The 18,569-nt window shown below is 56.4% G+C and overlaps 1 protein-coding gene across 3 annotated transcripts in view; it reads left to right on the forward strand.

Moving 5' to 3' along the window:
• FLT4 (fms related tyrosine kinase 4) overlaps positions 7-18,569 on the forward strand; it is a 47,666-nt gene continuing 29,103 nt past the window's right edge. Inside the window, exons 1-2 of one of the 3 annotated variants that reach the window (XM_021410442.1) lie at positions 7-203; positions 15,248-15,344. In XM_021410442.1, the coding sequence (XP_021266117.1) occupies positions 146-203; positions 15,248-15,344 (155 nt within the window). In that variant the 5' untranslated portion in view covers positions 7-145. Of the gene's footprint in view, positions 204-409; positions 4,223-15,247; positions 15,345-18,569 lie in introns of those variants that run through there. The other 2 variants (XM_021410441.1, XM_021410440.1) reach the window with 2 other exon arrangements.

Below are 18,569 nucleotides of genomic sequence, written 5' to 3' on the forward strand. Positions count from 1 at the left end.
CGGCCCGGGCGGGCGGAGGAAAAGGAAGCGGTCCCGGTGCTCCCTCCCCGCCCGCCGCCGCGCGTCGCCGCAGCTGGGGAGCGCCGGGAGCAGAGCTCGGGCGCGGGGCGCTCCGTACCGCTCCGAGCCGCCCGCAGCCCCGGAGATGAAGAGAGTTTGCACGCTGCCCCTCTGGCTGTGGCTCGGCATTGTCTCGGAGGCAGGTGAGCGCTGCGGGGCGCGCTGCGGGGCTGCCCCGGGCACCTGCGGCGGTGCGGGGGGTTCGGCTGCCCCGACGGGGCCGGTGCAGGGGTGTCCCGCGGAGATACAGGGAGGGCACTGCTCGTAGGGCTGTCGCGCGCCCCGCAGCGTCCCGCCGCTGTCCCCAGCCCCGATGGGGCGCACCGCGGCTGTCCCCGACGGCTGTGACGCCGTGCCGGGGCCGCGGGTGTGCGCGGTCCGATCGGGGGGAAACGTCCTCGGGGTGTTACGGTGGGGATTCCTTTGCGGCCGGAGGGCAGCCCCCGCTCCGCTCCTTTGTTGTTCGTAGGCAGAGGCGTCGCTCCGAGCGTCGGGCGTTGTGCTGGGAGGGCAGGAGGAGGAGAGTGTCCGTGCGCTGCCCTACCCGCTGCCCACCCACCCCGTGGCGGTCGCTGTGGCCCAACCTGGGACCCCCCCCAGGGCGGGGGGTTGGCGAGAGGCTGAGGGCGGCGAGCTGAGCCCCGCGGCTGCGGCAATGGGCAGGTGGATGCGGTTCCCTTCTGACCGTGGGGTGCGGACCGGGGGGGGGCGCCGCCGGGGATGGGGCAGCAAAGCCCGACGAAGCTGGCGTGAGTCGAGCGCTACAGATGGAAGGGAGACCAATGGGAAGTTGGTAACGCAGGAGTAACGCAGGGAAACAAATTCGGGGGCTCAAATAGAATTTTTGTAGCCTTCAGCTCAGTGACTCACGGTCAGCAGCGGCGTTGCCTCACGGGAGGGCTGAGGGTCTGGGTGTGGCGGTGCAGAGCGGGGTACGGGCAGCACCGCTGCAGTTGGCACTGCCAGCACGCTGTGCCCGCCGTGACACGGATGGCTCCAGTTCCACCAAGGGACCTGCTGCGGGTGGCACCGTGCTGGAGATGCAGCTGCTCACAGCTCTCTCGTTAGCGATCTGCAAAGCAGCGCGTGGCCGTGCCACATCCCTCCATCTCCCCGAGGTGCAGGGAGTGGTGTGGGCGCAGTGCGGGTCTCACGCAGGGCTGTGCTGAGCTGCCTGGTGAGTGTGGCACAGAAGGGCGGCGTGGAGCTCGAGCAGGGGACTGTACCTCTCTCACAGTCATAGAATGGCGTGGGTTGCTAGAGAACTTAAAGGTCATCTGCAATCTCTGCCTTCTGTCCAGCTTTACCTGAGACCAATTTTTCAGTGCTGCCAACTGAGTGCCAATATTTGCTCCCCTCACAAATAGGGATGTGAGTGTGAGATTGCTCCATGTGGGGATGGTGGAATAGCTCGGTTTGAGACCGCAGAGAGCCCGTCCTGGCGCTGCATCCTGCTTGTCCCTGCACCCCGCTGCCCTGCTCGGTGGGAGGAGGTGGGCTCTCGCTGTGCCCCAGCTGCACGGTGACCCCAGGATGGAGCATCCCAGGGTCAGCCCCCATGCACAGCAGTGGGATCGCTCACACCCTGCTCTGTTCCTGCAGCACGACCCCATGGTGCAAAGGAAGGGCCTGTGCTTGTATAGGACGTGAGCCGATGGCGCTGGCGGCTGCTGCTGCCCTCCTTGGAGAACACAGACCTCCCGGCCGGGTGCACAGCCAGCCCCTGCCAGCAGCAACACTTGTGCTCGCAGATGGGATTTGGAGCACTTGCTTTATGGCGAGCAATAAACGTGGGCCATTTCAGCAACACCCTTTCATGCAAAAACCTGAGAGCGCGCAGCAAGCCCTGCTCTGATTCAGCCCAGTCGCTTGGTGGCGAGGCAGAGACAGGGCTGGGACAGCAGTGCTGGGGAGGGGGCACCTGTGGCCTCACCGTTTGCTTAAGGAAAACCTGGAGGGAGTGGGCTGCTCTCCCTGCCCTGGGGTTCGGCTTGGGCATGCCAACCCGCAGCTCGCTGCCTGCGCAAACCGCTGCAGGGATGGGTGGATGAGCTCAGTTTGATGTTTGGCTGGGGGGGGCACGCCCCCAGCAGCACAATGAAGTCGACCAGGAGGGACCCACCCACCCTCCGTGCTGCCCCTCGGCTCCACGGGAGATCCCCATCCCGGGGGGGGGTCTCAGCCCTGCAGCATTTTCCAGGGCCAGCGTGGGAAGGGCAGGTGCTCTGGGAGGGAACAGGCTGTTCTCAGGGCAGTTCCTGGGGAGGGAAAGGGAGAGTGGGATCCCACGGGAACAGTGGTGGGGCCGGGGCTGGGCTGCCACTTCTCCAGCACTGTGCAAGGCACCTGCAGTGCTTGGGGTGCCGCTGTGCCAAAGAAGTGGGGGCCCTTAATGGGTGCTCAGCCCTCAGCGGCTTTGGGGAGCAGCATGAGCCCCGCAGGGTGCACCTGCAGAGTGAGCATCACCTGCATCTTTGCATTCAGGCTGCTGGATTAAACAGCCTCAAGCAACAGGGGGAAGGGTTGGGGCCTGTAGTTTTGGGAGGCTGCATGTTTATGCCATGCTCATCCCACCCAAGGCTGCACCGAGCCCAGAGGGTCCTGCAGGTGTGGGGAGAAGCACAGAGCCCCGTGCCAGCCGGATCCCGCTGCCCGGGGAGAGGTTGCAGTGGTTTCCTTGTGAGAAACAACCCAACACCGCAGAGCTCTTCCGCTGGGCAGGATGGGCAGAATCACGGCGCGGTGGTTCCCTGTGGGTGGCTGCGGTGGGGGGATGAGGAGCGCGGTGTCACCCGGGGCTGAGGCACATGGTGACATCTCCACTCCTCCACATCCCCACCTAGGAAAGGGGACACTGCCCCAGGAGGGTCCTGTAGAGGAGCCCAGGACCGTGCCCTGCACCAGAGCTGAGCTTATCCCGAGACTTTCATCAGCAAAAGAAATGCTGCTGCAGCTGCACTGGCATCTAGTGACTGGTTAAATTAATTCCAGGGTTTTATTGCCTCTGGCTATCCCAGACCTTTGTTTCTTGTTTCATGTTGTTACAAGGGAGGGTTCACCGGGCCCCAGGGGGACTTTTTCTCTCTGGTTGGAATAGTTGTGATGTTTTCAGCACAAAGTGTTATTGCCCATCTGCGGTGCTCATTGTTAGCACGGAGATGGCCCGCGCTCAAGTGGGCGAGGAGGCTCCCGGTGAAAGTCCCCCTGGTTTTACAGGCAGAAGTCTGTCCTGGAGTCGTTTCCATGCTGAGGGATCAGAAACAGGTCTCAGGCAGTGACTCGTGTTTCACCTTACAGCTTCTCCCACGTGCTAATTGTTTTTCTTGCTGCGGTTCTGCCCCCGCCTCCCAGCGTGAGCATCGTTCGGGCCAAGCGTGGAGGTGCCGTGGGACGGACGTCATGTGCTAATGGGGAGGATCAGCGCAGGGGGTCCTGGAAAGGCTCCAGGCGATGGGGCAGGGCTGTGGGGAATGCTGTGAGACGTCTGAGTACATTCTCCTGCATCTGGGCACAGAGCGACCATACGAAGCCTTCTGCTCAGGGAAAGGCAGAAAGAAACCAGGGGTATCCCCAAACAGGGCATAAAAAGGGCTGCAGACCTTCCTGGTCTCCATCCTCCATCAGCGATGGACAGAGCTGTGTAGTGAGCAGAGATGAAGGGGGAAGGTGGGACTTGACCTGCCTGTGCATACAAGGAGGGACCCAGAGCAGCACAGTGATGCTCTTGAGACCCTTTGGTGCATCCAGAACCCCAAGAACAGCGGTTCTCTGCACACAGCAGAGTGAACATGGTGCTGTGACAGTGACAGTGCCTGCGCAGGGTAGGGTTAAGCAAAACCGTGCGGTGCCGGTGCCAGGCTCGGTGTCCAGGTTCTCCCTGGCGGAGGTCAGCGGTGGTTCATGGGAAAGGAAAAATTGGCAGCTGGGCCGGATGTCCCTGCATTTCCCCTCTTCCTGCAGCCGCCTGAACGATGTTCCTTATTTAGCTTTCCTGACGGACAGGAGGAATCTGATGGCGGAAACTGTCACTGCCTGATAACAGCACGGGGAGCTCTGCGCTGGGCGGCACGGCAGGGAGCGGGGCAGTTCTGGCCCTGTGCTGGGATGGTTGTGGGCAGGGAGGGCACCCGTAGCCCTTCCCCAGGCGCTGCTTGGTGTGCAGGTAAGATTTTCTGCTCATTGGCAATGGAGGTGTGAATGGCAGCCAGGAGTGGGGTGTGAGCAGCACCACGAGCTGTAGCTGAGCACAGACATCAGCACTGGGACCGCTGTCCATGCAGGGGTGCAACAACTGAGCACAGATGTCACTGCACGTTGCGTTGTCCCCTGCTTTCTCTCCGTAGGAGATGGCATCCTCCTAGCTTCTCATGTGTGTGCCCACAGTGACCAGCCCCCAAACCACAGAAGGTCCCAAAATGCAGCCTGGATTTCAATGTACTCATTGATTTTTATCTCGCATCTGTGGAGGCCACCAGGCTGCTCCCATACCAATAAGAGCATTGTTTCCATGGCAATTAATGTATTTTAAAAGGGCAGAATGTACAGAGAGACTGTATTTTTTGAAGAGCAAGCCCTAAGCAGAGCAGCCCTTACCCCCCATGTGGATGATGGACTCTCAGTTTGACTCTGTGCAGCACACAGATTGACATCACCGTGCATAGGGTGCGCATGGCTCATGTGAAGGGATCACTGCTCCTTTGCTGCCTGGAGAGTGTTGTGTTCCCTGGGGCACTGGGATCTCCAAGATGTGTGTCTGGCCAATTCCGTTTCAGCCGAGCAATATTAAGAATGTTAAAATTCTGTGCCCTCTGAGCATCGCCCTCCCTGACCCCAAGCATCCACCACAGCCAGTGCCACGGATGCACGCAGGCCTGGTGGATGGGGGAGGCAGCAGGAGAGCCCCCACCTCCTGCCCCAGACCAGGGCTCAGCTGGATCCCTGCATGCATAACAGGGCCTTGGCGTCCTCCCTGGCTGTTCCGGGGCAGAGAAAGCAGCAGCGTGCGCAGTGTGAGTTGTTTGTTTGAAGTTACGCACGCTGCTCCTGGCGTCACTTCCCCGCGTGATGCACGCTCACATCGCAGCAGTGTGAGCTAACTTCCCGCGGCACCTTCCTGCCACAGCCATCATCGCACCCGGACGCAGTCACAGCAAAGCTGAGGATGCTGTCCACCCCATGGCCTGCAGCCAGCGGGGGAGAGAGGCGTCTTTTGGAGGCACTCTATGCCAGCCTCCAAGCAGTGCTGAAGGGCTTTTGTTGGGGAGCTGCCCGGGGATGGGCAGGGTGAAGCAAAGGAGCACCCCGAACCCAGCATGGTTTCCTCATGTGGGAAAGTGCATGGGACCCATGTTGGCTGGGGAAGCATGTGCATGGCCGTGCAGACGTGCGTGTGCTGTGGGCTGACTCCAGGGCTCAGCCCTCCGCCTGCGACTTGTTTTCCCTCATTCTGAAACACCGCCGTCTGCTGAGATGGATGTTGGCTGTGGTGACCTAAAAAAATAAATACTGACAAAAGTAAGGGTAAAGTCAATAGTTTCCTTGGACAGCAGTAAATCTTGATATCTATCAGGGCAGAGGGTTGGGCACAAATCGTGGTTTGTATTTGGATTTGGAAACTGCCAGCTCAGAGTGATGACAGTGAAGGAAACGGCATCCAGCAGAGGTGATGGCACCGAGTGCCCACAGAAATCCATCACTTCGCCATGGGCTGACCCAGCCCGAGCTGTCCCCGGTATGATCTGCTCTGAGTGGCCATCATCCCATCATGGTGCCGCAGCGCTTGGCCCTCAGGAAGCAAAGTGCAGATGTTCAGTGGTGGGGGATGGCTGCGGTGCAGGGTGTCCTATGGGAGATGCATGCATTCACACCACGGATGTCCTCGAGCTGATGGATGGGCAGCACAGGGCTGTTGTGCTGGGATGGAATGAGGTGGGGGGCAATGCTGTGCTGCAAATGGAGTCACCCAGTGATGCTTTGTGGGGCATCTGGCCCAAGGACTCTGTGTTGGGATGGGATCTGGGCATACACTGTCCATCCTCTCTTCCCCCTGGGATGTTCCAGTGCACAGAACAGAAGAGCCAATTGGTCAGGGCACTAGCAAAGCCTGGGTGGCATTTCAAAGAATGTATGGGGCAGAGGGGGAGTGCCGGGGTCTGCTTTTATATGATAGTGGGAAGGCAAAGCTGCCTTTGTCGTAGGTAAGCATTGGCCCTGGAGTTCTGGTGGTGATGGAAGGCAGCAGGAGACTCCATGCGGTGTTGGCCCCACAGTCACCTTTTCCAAAAGAAAAACACTTCTCAGTCCAATAGTGGGTTTAAAAAAAAAAAGAAAGAAAAATAAACAGGGCCCCATGTGAACTTAGGGAAGTTGTACAAGTGAGAAGAGATGCCCATGGTGAAACAGTGGAGGGGCTCTGGTCCCCCTGCCCGTGTCTCTCCTCAGCCCCTTGGTCCAATGCCTTGGCAAAATGGTCCCAAGCCAACGCCTTCCCATCACACGATGAGGCCGTGGGCACCTGGTGATGAGCAGGCAGCAGCAGCCGAGGAAGTGGCGTGTGGTCTCCTTAGCACCATTCCCCCTGTTGGTACTCTGCTCCTCCAGTGGAAGTCATTCGCATGTGTCAGCGCTTCCTTCCCATCGAGCTGCTTGCGTGCTCTGCCCGCTGGGCTGTGCGGAAGGGAAGCACCTTTGAATGGGAAAACAACTGTCAGCCTCTGGGTACGAGCTTTGTAATCAGGTTGTTATGGAGCTTGGTAACCCCCTTGGAAGCTATTTTTAAAAGCAGTGTAAGGTGGTGTAGCTTGCTGGCCTTCGAATAGCACCGCAGCCCAACGCTGCCATTTGGGCTGGGTGTTCCATCGTGGGAGTCCTGCTGCGATCTACAGTGTGACATTTCAAACTCAGCCTCTCTTGGAAGGGAGTTAGATGAGTTTCATATCTGCATGAGGGGTGTTATGAGGAGGTGGAGAGAGAGCTGTGCAGATGTTCACCAGCCAGCTAATCTCGAGTGACGCGAATGCCCCGATGCACTTTGGCTCTCGGAGCCAGTGATTATCATCTCCCACTGCAGCGGGTCCTGGCTCGTGGGCTCAGCTGGGTGCCAAGAGAAACCCAGAGCGTGTCCGCACCACACACTGGGCACCCTGCAGTGCTGGCAGGGAGAAAGAAGGCAGGACCTGCTGGCTCATTGGGGTGAGGAGCAGCCCAGCAGCGCCCTGCGCACGGGCAGAGCATTGCCTCACTCCTTTCCAATCCTGTTCCTCTCGGGGATCCCGCAGAGAGCAGTCAGATTTTTATTAACCGTGTCAGGCATGACTCTGGGTTTGGCCAGCTCCAGCTGCTTTCAGGGGTGGCAGAAAGCCCACTGTGCTGCAGTGTTTTTCGGCTGAAATTCCTTATCTCCCTGCTCGTGGATGCCAGGGGGGCTCTTGGATCTGCAGCGATCACTCAGCTCTTCCCGCAGTGCTCCCTGCTCACACGTCTGACCTCGTACCTGAGGTTTCCTTCCTCCGCCGCTGCCCCCGATGACGAACGCTTCTTTGAAGCAGATCCCTGTGATCTTCCTGCCCCCCCCCTCCCCTGTGCCCACTCCGGTGGCGGCAGCAGTAGGGGCCGTGCGGATGCGCCATGCACACGTGCGGGTGTGCACATGGAGACTGCACGTGGAGGGCTCCATGCGCTCAGGCTCCCCAGGCAGCAGCGTGCTCTCATGCCCGTGACCACTCTTCCCTTTGCTTTTTCATTATGATTATTTTTAGGTTATACTTGTTGCTTGAAAACCTGGCTTTGATGATCAGGAAGTTAATGTTCCTCCTGCCCTTTGCTTGTGGTTCCTACTTTCTGGACCTGTCTTCATCTAATGGAGCTTTTTAATGTTGCATTGACTCTGGGATAAATCTGTTTTCCTTGTTCCATGTTATCTTTCATCAGGAGCTGTAAGGATTCCTCCTTTCTTCCTTGAGATTTTTTTCCCAAGCTAAAGCAGCCTCATTCCTGCTGCTCTCCCCTTTCCAGAGGTAGGGCTGGAAGTGCACAGAGGCTGCATTATGGGGGAGCCTGGAGCAGATGGAGAATTGAATCCATGTTTTCCAAGGCCAAGATAATCACCTAATTGCAAAACTGTTTTTTCCCCCACTCACCCTGTTCATCAGCTTCACCTGCGCTCAGCAGCTGGAGAGCAGCTCGAGGATGGGTCGTGCTGCAGAGCAGAGCGGGCACTGCCAGCTCCGGGGCAGCTGCGTGGTTGGAGGGCTCTGCGCTGATTTCTGCTGACAGCCAAGTAACAAACATCTGGATGAAAACACCAGGGATGGGGAGATGGAGCAGCAGGGCTTCTCCTCTTGGCACAGTGCCTCCCAGCTCAGCTGCGTGCCTTGCAGGTGCCTAGAGGAGCCCATCCTGATGCGGTCTGGGCATTGCTTTGCTGACCCGCTCAGCCCATCCACAAGCCAACAGTCTTGGGAAGGGCCAAACTCCAAAGGCCGGCAGTTAAACCTACGCACATCAAGCAAAAAGCAAACGTACAACTTGATTTATTTTCTTTCCAAATGCCACTGCCCTTTTCTCTTTGCGCTTAATGGCGGCCCTGGAGATCCCTCTGGCTTCCCAGTTAGATACATCTCCCACCAAGAGGTGGCTGCCACCTCGCTGAGCTCTGCCCTCCCACCAGCACAGCTCCAGCTCTCGTCACAGGGTGCTTCACCTGAGCACGGCTCGGGGATCAGCTGGTGGCAGGGATGTGACTAATGGTGGCAAAGACAAGTGTGCATAGAGATCCTGGTCCCATCAGCACCGCTTCCCAGGTTTCCACTTCCCTCTGCAGCGAGACCTTGCTGTCTGCCTCACAGTTTGTGCCAGCCATGGTGGTGTAGCAGGTACCAAGTCTGATCCACGCTCACGGTCTGTGCATTGTATCCCTTCAGGTAAGAGGTGCAGCAAATGGCGTTGGTTCTGTCACTGGTCCCCAGAAGCCATCCGATCCCTTTGCTCTTCTTATGCCACACTAATCACGTCCTGCGGGGGCAGAGAACATGAGCAGGGTGAGATTTGGAAAGAAGTAAATTAAAACAGGAAAAGAAGGAACCTGACAGTCCTTAGGATGTGGGAGGGTAGTTTTAATTGAGTTCTGCGAACGTTTAGCCGTGCAGCTAATAGGGGCCACTGCAAGAGTGGTGGCCATGTATGCTAAGCAGGGCTGTGCGGGGGTGGTGGCAGGGTGGGAGCTGCCCGTTCTGGCAGTTTTGGGGCTTTCTGGCCCTTGGGGAGTGAATCCTGCAGACAGAATGGGGCTGTTCCTGTCTGCAGGCACTGTGCATCCCGCTGCGCCGGAGCTGCCCTCCGAAATGTCAGGGAGAGGAAGCAATCCTCGGTTTGTTAGTTTCTACAAGGAAATAAAACACACAGATGGCTGGAGCATCCTCTATCTCAAAAGCAGGAAAAGGATTCTCCGGGCAGGAGCAGGCAGCCAACAAACCCGGAGCAATCCAAGGAGTGAGGGACCAAACAAAGCGGTGTCTGGCCAGCAGCGAAGGGCGGGCTGGTTGGGAAACTGGCTGTGATGTGCAGGAGCATCCCCGGCCCAGCGAGAGCAGCAAACAGCCGCTCCCCTGGGGCACGAGGAGGCTGCTGACAGCAGAGATCCTGGAGGAGGTCTGCAGGGTGGCCCCGGCTGACCCTCTGCCCCGGGCCGGACGCGGGGTACCTGACAGAGGCTAACTTTGGCTCAGGACTCAGCCTCTCGGGGAGGATGGAGTGGGGAGCGAGCGCCGGGGGGAGGGAGAGGAAAGGCGGCAGGAGACAGAAATGCAAACATGGCCTGAGAGCTATGGGGCAGGGGGAGGGCGGGAGGAAAAAGCAGGGTAAACCTGGCAGGATGGAACAGGAAACCGGGCCGGAGCGAGCAGGGCGATGGTGAGATAGTGCTTCCTGCGGGGGGAGAGGAGAGAGGCAGACAGATAAACACTCTGTGTGATGGGGATGCTGCAGGGCACAGCGTGGCGGCTGCTCCTGGCATGTGGGCGGCTGTGCCCGTGCTGGGTGCCCGAAGCGGTGGCACACAATGGTTTGGGTGCTTCCATGCTGCGCTCTGTGTTGAACTCCTCTGTTTCTGTCTCCTGATGGGGCCGCCAGCTTGCAAGTCTGAAAGCTGTAGGTACCCAGAAGGCTCGCAACTTTGCTTCATTCCCCACCAGTGCAGGGGTTATGGGATTTTGTGCCTTGCTAATAAAAAATAGCCAGTTACTTAAAGCCTATGAGCACTGAGAGGTGAAGCAGTCCCTGGGGTGCTAGCACTGAGGCTTTGGCAGCCGTTTGGGCTGCAGCCGCGGGGCTGTTGTGCTGTAGTGTTGGACAGGAAGGCTTCAGCACCCGCTAATGATGATCAGCCCAGTACTCTGTGAGCACTGATTGAATTCCTGCAATTATTAATCTCCTGCCTCCCTTGAAGGAAATCCCTGCAGGGATCCCTGCACATCTTTGCTCCCTGTTTGGAGCGAAGGAGCACCTGATGCTTTGTGAATATCCACAGAGTGGTGAGGGCATGGCCCCGCCACACTGATGTTTGATGGCATTTCAGGATGGGAGGTCCATGGATGTAAATCTCTGTGGCCAAGGGAGCAGCACCCTCCTTGCAATCCCGGGGCTGCTCTGTTTTGGTGTCCGTTCTCACCATGCTTTAGGGCCTGCCCACTGTCAGGTTGGAGAGAAAACACCTGGTGTTTCATCCCCACAGCCATTCATTTCTCATCCGTGTGTGATATAACACCTCTCTGCAAAACAAGAGGAGGAGATGCCAGCCATGCATCGATCCTCCCCTTGCTGCCCTGCCAGCTCCCTGCTCCTCGTGTGCATGACGCTTGTGCTCTGCTGCTCCAGCCCACGGCTGGATGCCTACCCCAGGCGTGGGCAGGAGCTGGTCCAAGTGGGAACTACAGCCCTGCAGGGGGATGCTGGTGTGGTTCTGCCGCTGGCACGTGGGCTTTCTGTGTGTCTGCGTGTGGGCAAAGGTCCTCTGTCCCCAGACAGTTGTGTGGGGAAGGGGTGACTGGAGCAGAGTAGGGGGATTGCATCTGTGTTTGCCAGGGTTAGGTCTGCAGGGCAAGGGGAAACGGTGCATGTGGAGTTCTGAAGGCAAATGCTGCTAATTCTGATGAGCCCAGCCTGGAAACCCAGAGAAGAGATTTGCCCCTCTTCCCCAGTGCCAGTGTTTGCCACTCTTCTGCATCAAAAAGGGTTGTTCAATCTGTTTCCCCAGCTGCCAGCGAGGTACTGGTATTTTGTCATTGACTTGCCAGGAGCAGGTATTTGCTGACATAGACGTGTCATCATGCAGCATAGCTGCTAAGTGCGTGCCTTGCCCTGCTTGTGCAGGGAGAGCCTCCCTAGTGGGTCTGAGCTTGGGGCAGCCAAGGATTCAGGCTGGGGGTGAGACCCAAGAAAAATGGAAGATGCTGTTGAAGAGAAGTGCATCAGGCTATCTGGTAGTGCCGCGCCCAGAGTGAAGATAGAGCAGTAGCAGAACCAGGGTGGCTTTGCTTGAGCACAGGAGAGAGGGGAAGAGGAGCTGAGCAAGAAGGGAAAGCTGGAGGGATCAGGGCCAAAAGCACATAGAGAGAGTGTCCAGGGGAGCTTTGCTGCATGCATGTTATTGTCCAGCTCTGATCACAAAACCCCCAGGCGCTGACTTCGGTGGCAGGAGCACAAGCTTTGCTGGTTTAGGTGGAGACTCGTGGTGGCTGCAGCAGGAGCAATCCAACCCAGCACCGGGGAAGGAAGTCAGCGAGAAGGACAGAGTGTGAACAAAATGCCTCTCCGGAAAGGCACCCCGTTAATCAGTCAGCAGGGCCAACTCAGCAGAGAGGGAGGGAAGGGGAAGCACAGAGGGGCTGCAGGGTGTGCAGGGGCTCGGAGGCAGGATCCGGCACAGGGCTTCCTGCATGCTGCTCAGTCTCTGCGGGGCACTTTAGGGTGGATAACTCTTCCTGGGGGAGCATGGCTTCCCAGCCAGGCCTTAGGGTGCGGGACGTGGCTGCACGCTGTATGGGCAGCCCTGCCGTTATGCTGAGAGCTGTGGTGGTTTCAGACTGTGGGAAGAGGGGTGGAAGGAGCTGGGGAAAACGATGGAGCTGCCAGTGATAAGGAGAAGATTCAGCCTTGCCCCTTTCAGAGCCATGTACTGAGAGATCAAGGCTAGAAAAACTGCTGGGAAGTGCACTTCTCTGAAATTAGACAAGGTGTGAGTGGCTGTGGGATCCTGCTTCCTCTCCCCGCATCCCATCAATCCCCCTTCTGTTTATTTTAATATCCCACTGCCAACTTGCTTGGAAACCATCTTGAAAAAACAAAGCCTGCCGGGGCTGCCGCATGCCTTTTTAATTACATTAATGCTCTCCCCGCGCAAGGGCATGATTCAGTGTGCACCCGCGAGCCGGGGAGATAAAGCATCACTGGAGCTGGAGGTGGGGAAGGAGGGACTGGGAGAAGAGGAGACTCTCAGTGCTCTGGAGACATCTCCCTCGCACCCTGGGATTTGCCAGAGACACAAACCATCTGTGTGCTGGTCAGAGGAGATTTAATGGCCGAGATCAGCACTGGTGGGGCACCCCCTCCCAGGGGGAGGGATGGGGCAGCACGGGGTGGATCCAGCTAGTGAGCACAGAGAGGGATGGAGGGTGATTCTGGGGAAAGTTCTTGGCCTTGAAGATGCTTTTGCAGATGGACAGCCCCGTGCATCCCTTGCCTGTGCTGGGTGCCACAGGTGGCTGTGGGCACCTGCTCAGGGAGACCTCAAAGCTGCCATCAGCCAGAGGCCAGGGCGGAGGCTGGATGGCCACAAGGCGCAGCCTGGTGCTGGCCACAGGAGCATCCCCAACCCCACACTGTGGTGCTTTCAGAGGGAGCCATGGTTCCTTTTCCTGTTGTACTTGTGGAGTGCTGTGGACAGGATGCATCTGCAGGAATCCCACAACCTCAACCTGCACAGATCCCTTCCCCTCCACCCCCCGGCGCTGGTTGCAGCAGGTCACCCCATGGCACGTGAAGACAGGCAGGGGTTACTTCTCTGGGCATCAGCCATGAGGCTCCCACCCTGGTCATAGTTTTAGGGCTCTGAGTGGTGCCAAGGTTTTGGGATGAGCTTTCAGGGAACCACCCAGCCCCATGGTGAGCCTGGGTCTGTTGCCCACTCGCTGGTGTGGGGGATTCACAGGCCATGGCCATCTGGAGAGCGGTGTTTGCAGGGGGATAAGCGTGTCCGGCATTCATAGGAAGTGCAGCTTAGTGATCAGATTCCTCCCCGCCTTTTTTAATAAACCTCGTTACATTTTGAAGGGATTTGACCAAAAATGCGCTTGTTTATTTTCACAGCCCATGGGGCACATTTTTGTGTAGGACATCCCCAGCCCCCCGCACTGGGGAAGGGGAGGTGGAGGCAGAGTGTCCTCCGTGACACCAACCCCACGGGCTGGTTGAACACCAAGCAACGGCTGCTGTGGTGGCTGGCACATTGCTGACACTGAGGGGTTTCTGTGGGACCAGCCATGGTAAGCGGGGCTCCACGCGGGCAGAGGAAGGCCGGGGCGGGGGAGATGGTGGGCGGCGGTGGCCTGCGTCCCGCCGTTGCCATGGGGGCAGCTGTGGGGATGGCCGCTGCAGAGCCACGCGCGGGCGGGAAGGAAACGGAGAACAATCGGGGAGAACAAGGCCGGCAGGCTCGGCCCGGCGGTGCTGCTCGGCACGTCCCTCTGCAGCACCCGCCGCAGACATGGCTTCCCTGCGGCCTGGCTCTGAGTGCTGCCCCTCCAAGGCCTGCTGCTGCCAGGGGACCAGCCACCATTTGGTGCCCCTGGGAGCCGAGGCAGGTTTGCGGCCATCCTGCAGAGCGTGGCAGGGCTCTCCTGTTAGGAGGTTTGCATCTGCAGGCTGTGGTTTTGGATTAGAGGCCTCACGTGGCATTGCCGCTGCTCTCCCAGGTTTCTCTGTGATTGATAAATGGGTTTAAATGGTATGAAGGAAGCAGACAGACCTGAGCAGACTGCAATTGCACAAACCTCACACATCTATAAAAATCAAGCTAGCAACATATTTATTGCATTCCTTTCTTCCTTAGCATTTAGTGTCTACCTGAGTCACGTTTTCACATTTCACAACTCTATTTTTTCCCCCTCTTTCTGGTTAGTTTGCTCACTCATCTTGCAGTCATCAAAGCTTTTCTTCTGAATTATCTTGTATCCCCAGAAGCTGGAGTTTTAAGATAAAGATCATGAAGCAATGACTGTTAGAAGCACCGTGCTAATGGAAAACAGCTCTGAGAGTAACCGGTACTTCGAGATGTTTGTCCATGAGCAGCTCGCACGGTGCGTGTCCTGCATTGCATGCCGGAGATGTGAGCCCACCAGGAGTGGGACTCTCCCAGACAAAAGCTGGGAGAAGTGTGTGATAACGTCTTTATCTGTGTCTCCTGTGGGCCTGGATAGTTTCACTCCTGGAATTCCTGTCCCCTGTGGTGCTAAGGGAAGGGCGCTGCTGTAATCCCCAAAGGCTCAGCCTGCTTCAGGTGACTGTCTGTACCCAAAGGCGGAAGGGCCTGCTGGCCCCTGAGAGCCTCTGTACAAATCCAAGAGTGTTGCACTTGTGTTACCTGTGCAGGTGGATTTTTGTAGCCCTGATTGCATTAGTACAGAGAAATCATCAAGACTCTGTTTAGCGTGTATCATTTATCGGTACTCCAGGTGAGCTCAGCCTAAATCACCTGGTAAGGAATGCCTCGATGCCCTGATTTCTGATCTTTTTCTGGCCCTCATCTGTCCCCGTCTGTTCATTTGGACCCAGGGGCTGCAAAGCCCCAGCTATAGAGATGGTGCTGAAGAGCTGTCCCCTAAAGCCAGAAGGGCTGCAGATGAACCACTTGAGTCCCAGTGAGCTTTGCATTAAACACCTTTGTATGTGCAGACTCCTAAGAGATGGAGTGGCACTAAAGGACATGGTTAGTGGGCATGGTGTTGATGGGTTGATGGTTGGACTAGATGGTCTTAGTTGTCTTTTCTAACCATAATGATTGTGTGATTCTATGAGATGTTTTCTTCAAGAAGCTTTGCTCCAGTCCAGGCTCGTGATATCTGGCTGCTGCCCACATCAGTGGATCCACACTAGCAGATGTCTGCATCACCCCCTCTCTCCATTCTCTCCACAGATCTGGTGAGCAGCTATTCTATGACCCCCCCTACTCTCAGCATCACTGAGGAGGAACACATCATCAACGCCAAGGACACGCTGACCGTCACCTGCAGGTATGGCACAGGCAAGCATGGCTCTGCCTGTAGACCACTCATAGCTGGTAAGGACCCGGCAAGGAGAGCCTGTCGGGGGATCTTAGCTGCAGCATACCTGCAGATAAGCATGGCTAGTTAGAAATCTGCTACAAGAACCAAGTGTGAATTAATCTAATCAATTAATTGAAAAAGAAGCTGGAGGCATCTCAAAGGAGACGATGATAACCTCTGCTGGAGTCCTGCAGGCAGAAGGAGGAGAAACACTTTCATGATCTGATAGCTTCCTTGTAAGCTCTTTAGGGGAACTGGTTTCCTAACTCCCTAGTCTTGTCTCTGATGTTTGTTCTCACCTCATCAGGATGCTGGAGTTGTAGTTCTGGTTTCCAAATTTGGCAGATTATTTGGGGGACATGGAGAAATGTCCATGGAAGAAGACAAGGCTGTACTTGGTGGTGGTTATGAGAGGGTGCCAGCTTTTCTAGAAAGCTGGGATTTTATGCTCTGCTTTGCACATTTGAGGGTGAAGGAAGAGAAGCCCAAGCCAGGCTGGGTGAATAACTCCTGGAGAGGAGCTGGTCGTTTTGGAGTCTGTGGCTCTGAGAAGGTGTTGTGTCTGAACTGATTTGTCCCACACTAGGGCATTTGGCTGTACATGTTCTCATCACTACTCCTTATCTTGGAAAACACATCCAAGAGAAAAAAAAAACAGAGCTGGAGTTTCCCTCCAGCAGCTGAAAGCAGATCCGTGCCTGGGATCTGAGTGCTAGGGCTCAATAGGGGTATAAATTCAGCATGGGCCTCAAATGGGTATTTCTCAGTGTTATATATAACCACTAAGCTATTACTACAAACATTTGGCTTGTATTGTGTTCACGTCTTGTCACAAACATATTTAACTTTTTCTGGAACAGATGGCATTACTCTTACTTTGTGAATCAGTTCACTGCCAGGGAATAGAGACAGAAGAAAGGCTGTTGATGCTCATACTGAGCTGATTCCACATGGTCTGGGAAGCTGAGTGTTTGTGGGCTTGTTCATAGAGTGACCTGAGGTGTGTGCTAGGCTGTTGGAAATGTGTGACTGGGCTGTGATCAGCCACAAGCCGCCATGGGCAGTGTGGAGAGGGAGTCTGGAGGTTCTGGCTCTTGCTGTGCTGACTCTCTGCAGAGCCAGCAAGGCTTTCCCAGGTCACCCTGGACACATTTGTCCACCAACTCCCACCACACATTGGCTGTGAGTACCACACACAGTGAAGCAGACCTGTGTTCTTGCTGCAGCTTCAGGCAGGGAAGCCTATGGGTAATTGGGACCTGCAGAGACAACCCTGTGTTACCTTCAGATTGATCCAAGGCTAAAGGACATTCTGAAGTTGGAGGTGTGGTTAAAGAAAGTGTCTTTTGCGGTCAAGCATGAACATACCTATTTAGCACCATGAAGCGAAAAGCCTTTCTTTTCCTGGATGGGAAGGATGAGATTGCCCTTTCCTTGTGCACTTGCTAGTTGTCAATTAGTATGAAGGAAAATCACAGTGGAAAAAAATATTATTTCCAGCATGGACTTGGCATGGCCTGCCTTGCAGGGAGCATCATACAAACTGCAGAGGTCCTCCAAGTGACAGCAAGCTCCCTGCTTCCAGCTGCAGTGCCAAGGCTTGTCTTTCAGGTTCACTGGGCAGCATCAATACAGTGTGCTGGCATGGACACAGCTGAGATAAACAAGGAACATCCGTACCCCTGCCTCCCGGGTGCTATGTGGGACTGAAATGGCCATCTGGGCCATCTGCAGGCACTGTTAAAACCCATGCACCCTCTGCCCATATACTCCCATGTTGCCCCCTGCCTCTGCATCCTGTTGCCCAAGGTGTGACCCTGTGGGGTTGTGCAGTGCCCTTCACTCCACCCACAGGTGACAAGTCTCAGCATGGCTCCGAGATTCCCCTTCTCCCTATGAGCTCTCAAGCCCATGTTTGCCTCGTGCCTTGAGGAGAAGGTTTTGCCTGTGGGATGCTATTACTTCATTTGAATGAAAAGTAAATCTTTCCTGGTCCCTGGAACTCTAATTACACCCAGCTGCTACTCCAACCTCTTCTCTGGACTATGGCCCACCCTGGGAAGACCTGGCTTGTGTTAATGGGAGCTGAAGGGAAAAACACACAGACCACCAAGAGAACAGGCAAAGGAGAGGGTGGTGGGGCAGGGTAGGGCAGAAACAAGTACAAAATCAAATCCAGGATCCAGAGATTCTTTGTTGAGGATCATGTTGGAGGTGGCTTTGGTTTGACCCTGGTTCTTCCCTTGAGAACAATGTCCTCTGGCTGCTCTTCGAGCTGCCCTGGAGCCAGGAGCACAGGCCTGCACGAAGCAGCACTGCGGCAGTAAACTGAGCCCCAATCCCCCTGCATGAGGCTCCCCACAGACCTTTCCTGCTTCACCCACTGAGCGTGAGAGTCCTGCAGCCAGCTGCGCTCTCAGGCTCCCATCAGCTTGGCCTGGATCTCCCACACGTGCAGCTCAGCAGCCCCCTTCCTGCTCCTCCTTGCCCCAGAAGTGACCAGAGTCTGTACCAGGCCATGGGATGAGCGATGTCTCTGGAGCTGGGCATGCTTCACAGAGGCCCAAAGTCACAGCACACCCCAAGGAGACACTGGGTGCTGAGGCTCTGCAGTTTCCCCCATTGCCCCAGGCAGAGCAGGGGACCTGTGTAGGAGCATTCCTCCAAACACAGATCATGCCAGGGCTGGCTGGAAGCCACAGTGATGTTTTGATCGAGGCATGTGGCACAGCAGGGTGAAAGGGCTGATGGACAGTATGTCTTTTATTAGCTCCCATCCCAAGAAGGAAGGAAAAAACATTGTGAATCTCTGCATTCATGCTTTCATCAGCTTGCACTGGGGAGAAGCAGAGAGCTTGTGCCCTTCCGACACATGGATGTTGGAGCGGAGCCCACAGGAGCCAGCTGCACGACAACAGAAACCTGCGGAGGGATTGAGTTGGTCATGGACATGCCAGCCCCATCCCATCCCACAGGTGTTGGGTACCTGGGGTGAGAGGGAGCATCATTCAGCCATGGTGTTTAGAAGGGGAAGAGCAAGGGTGTCCTTTGCTGACCAGTGACTTGTTCATAGAGCTGACTTGCAACTGTTTGCGAATGCACAAACCCTACTCTGGCAGAAAGGAAGTATTTGACCCCAGAGCCCTCTTGGCTCCTGAGGAGGAAATGAGTGCTGCAGCAGGGCTGGAGGAG

Source organism: Numida meleagris, chromosome 12, assembly GCF_002078875.1.
Source record: "Numida meleagris isolate 19003 breed g44 Domestic line chromosome 12, NumMel1.0, whole genome shotgun sequence".
NCBI classification, from domain to species: Eukaryota; Metazoa; Chordata; class Aves; order Galliformes; family Numididae; genus Numida; species Numida meleagris.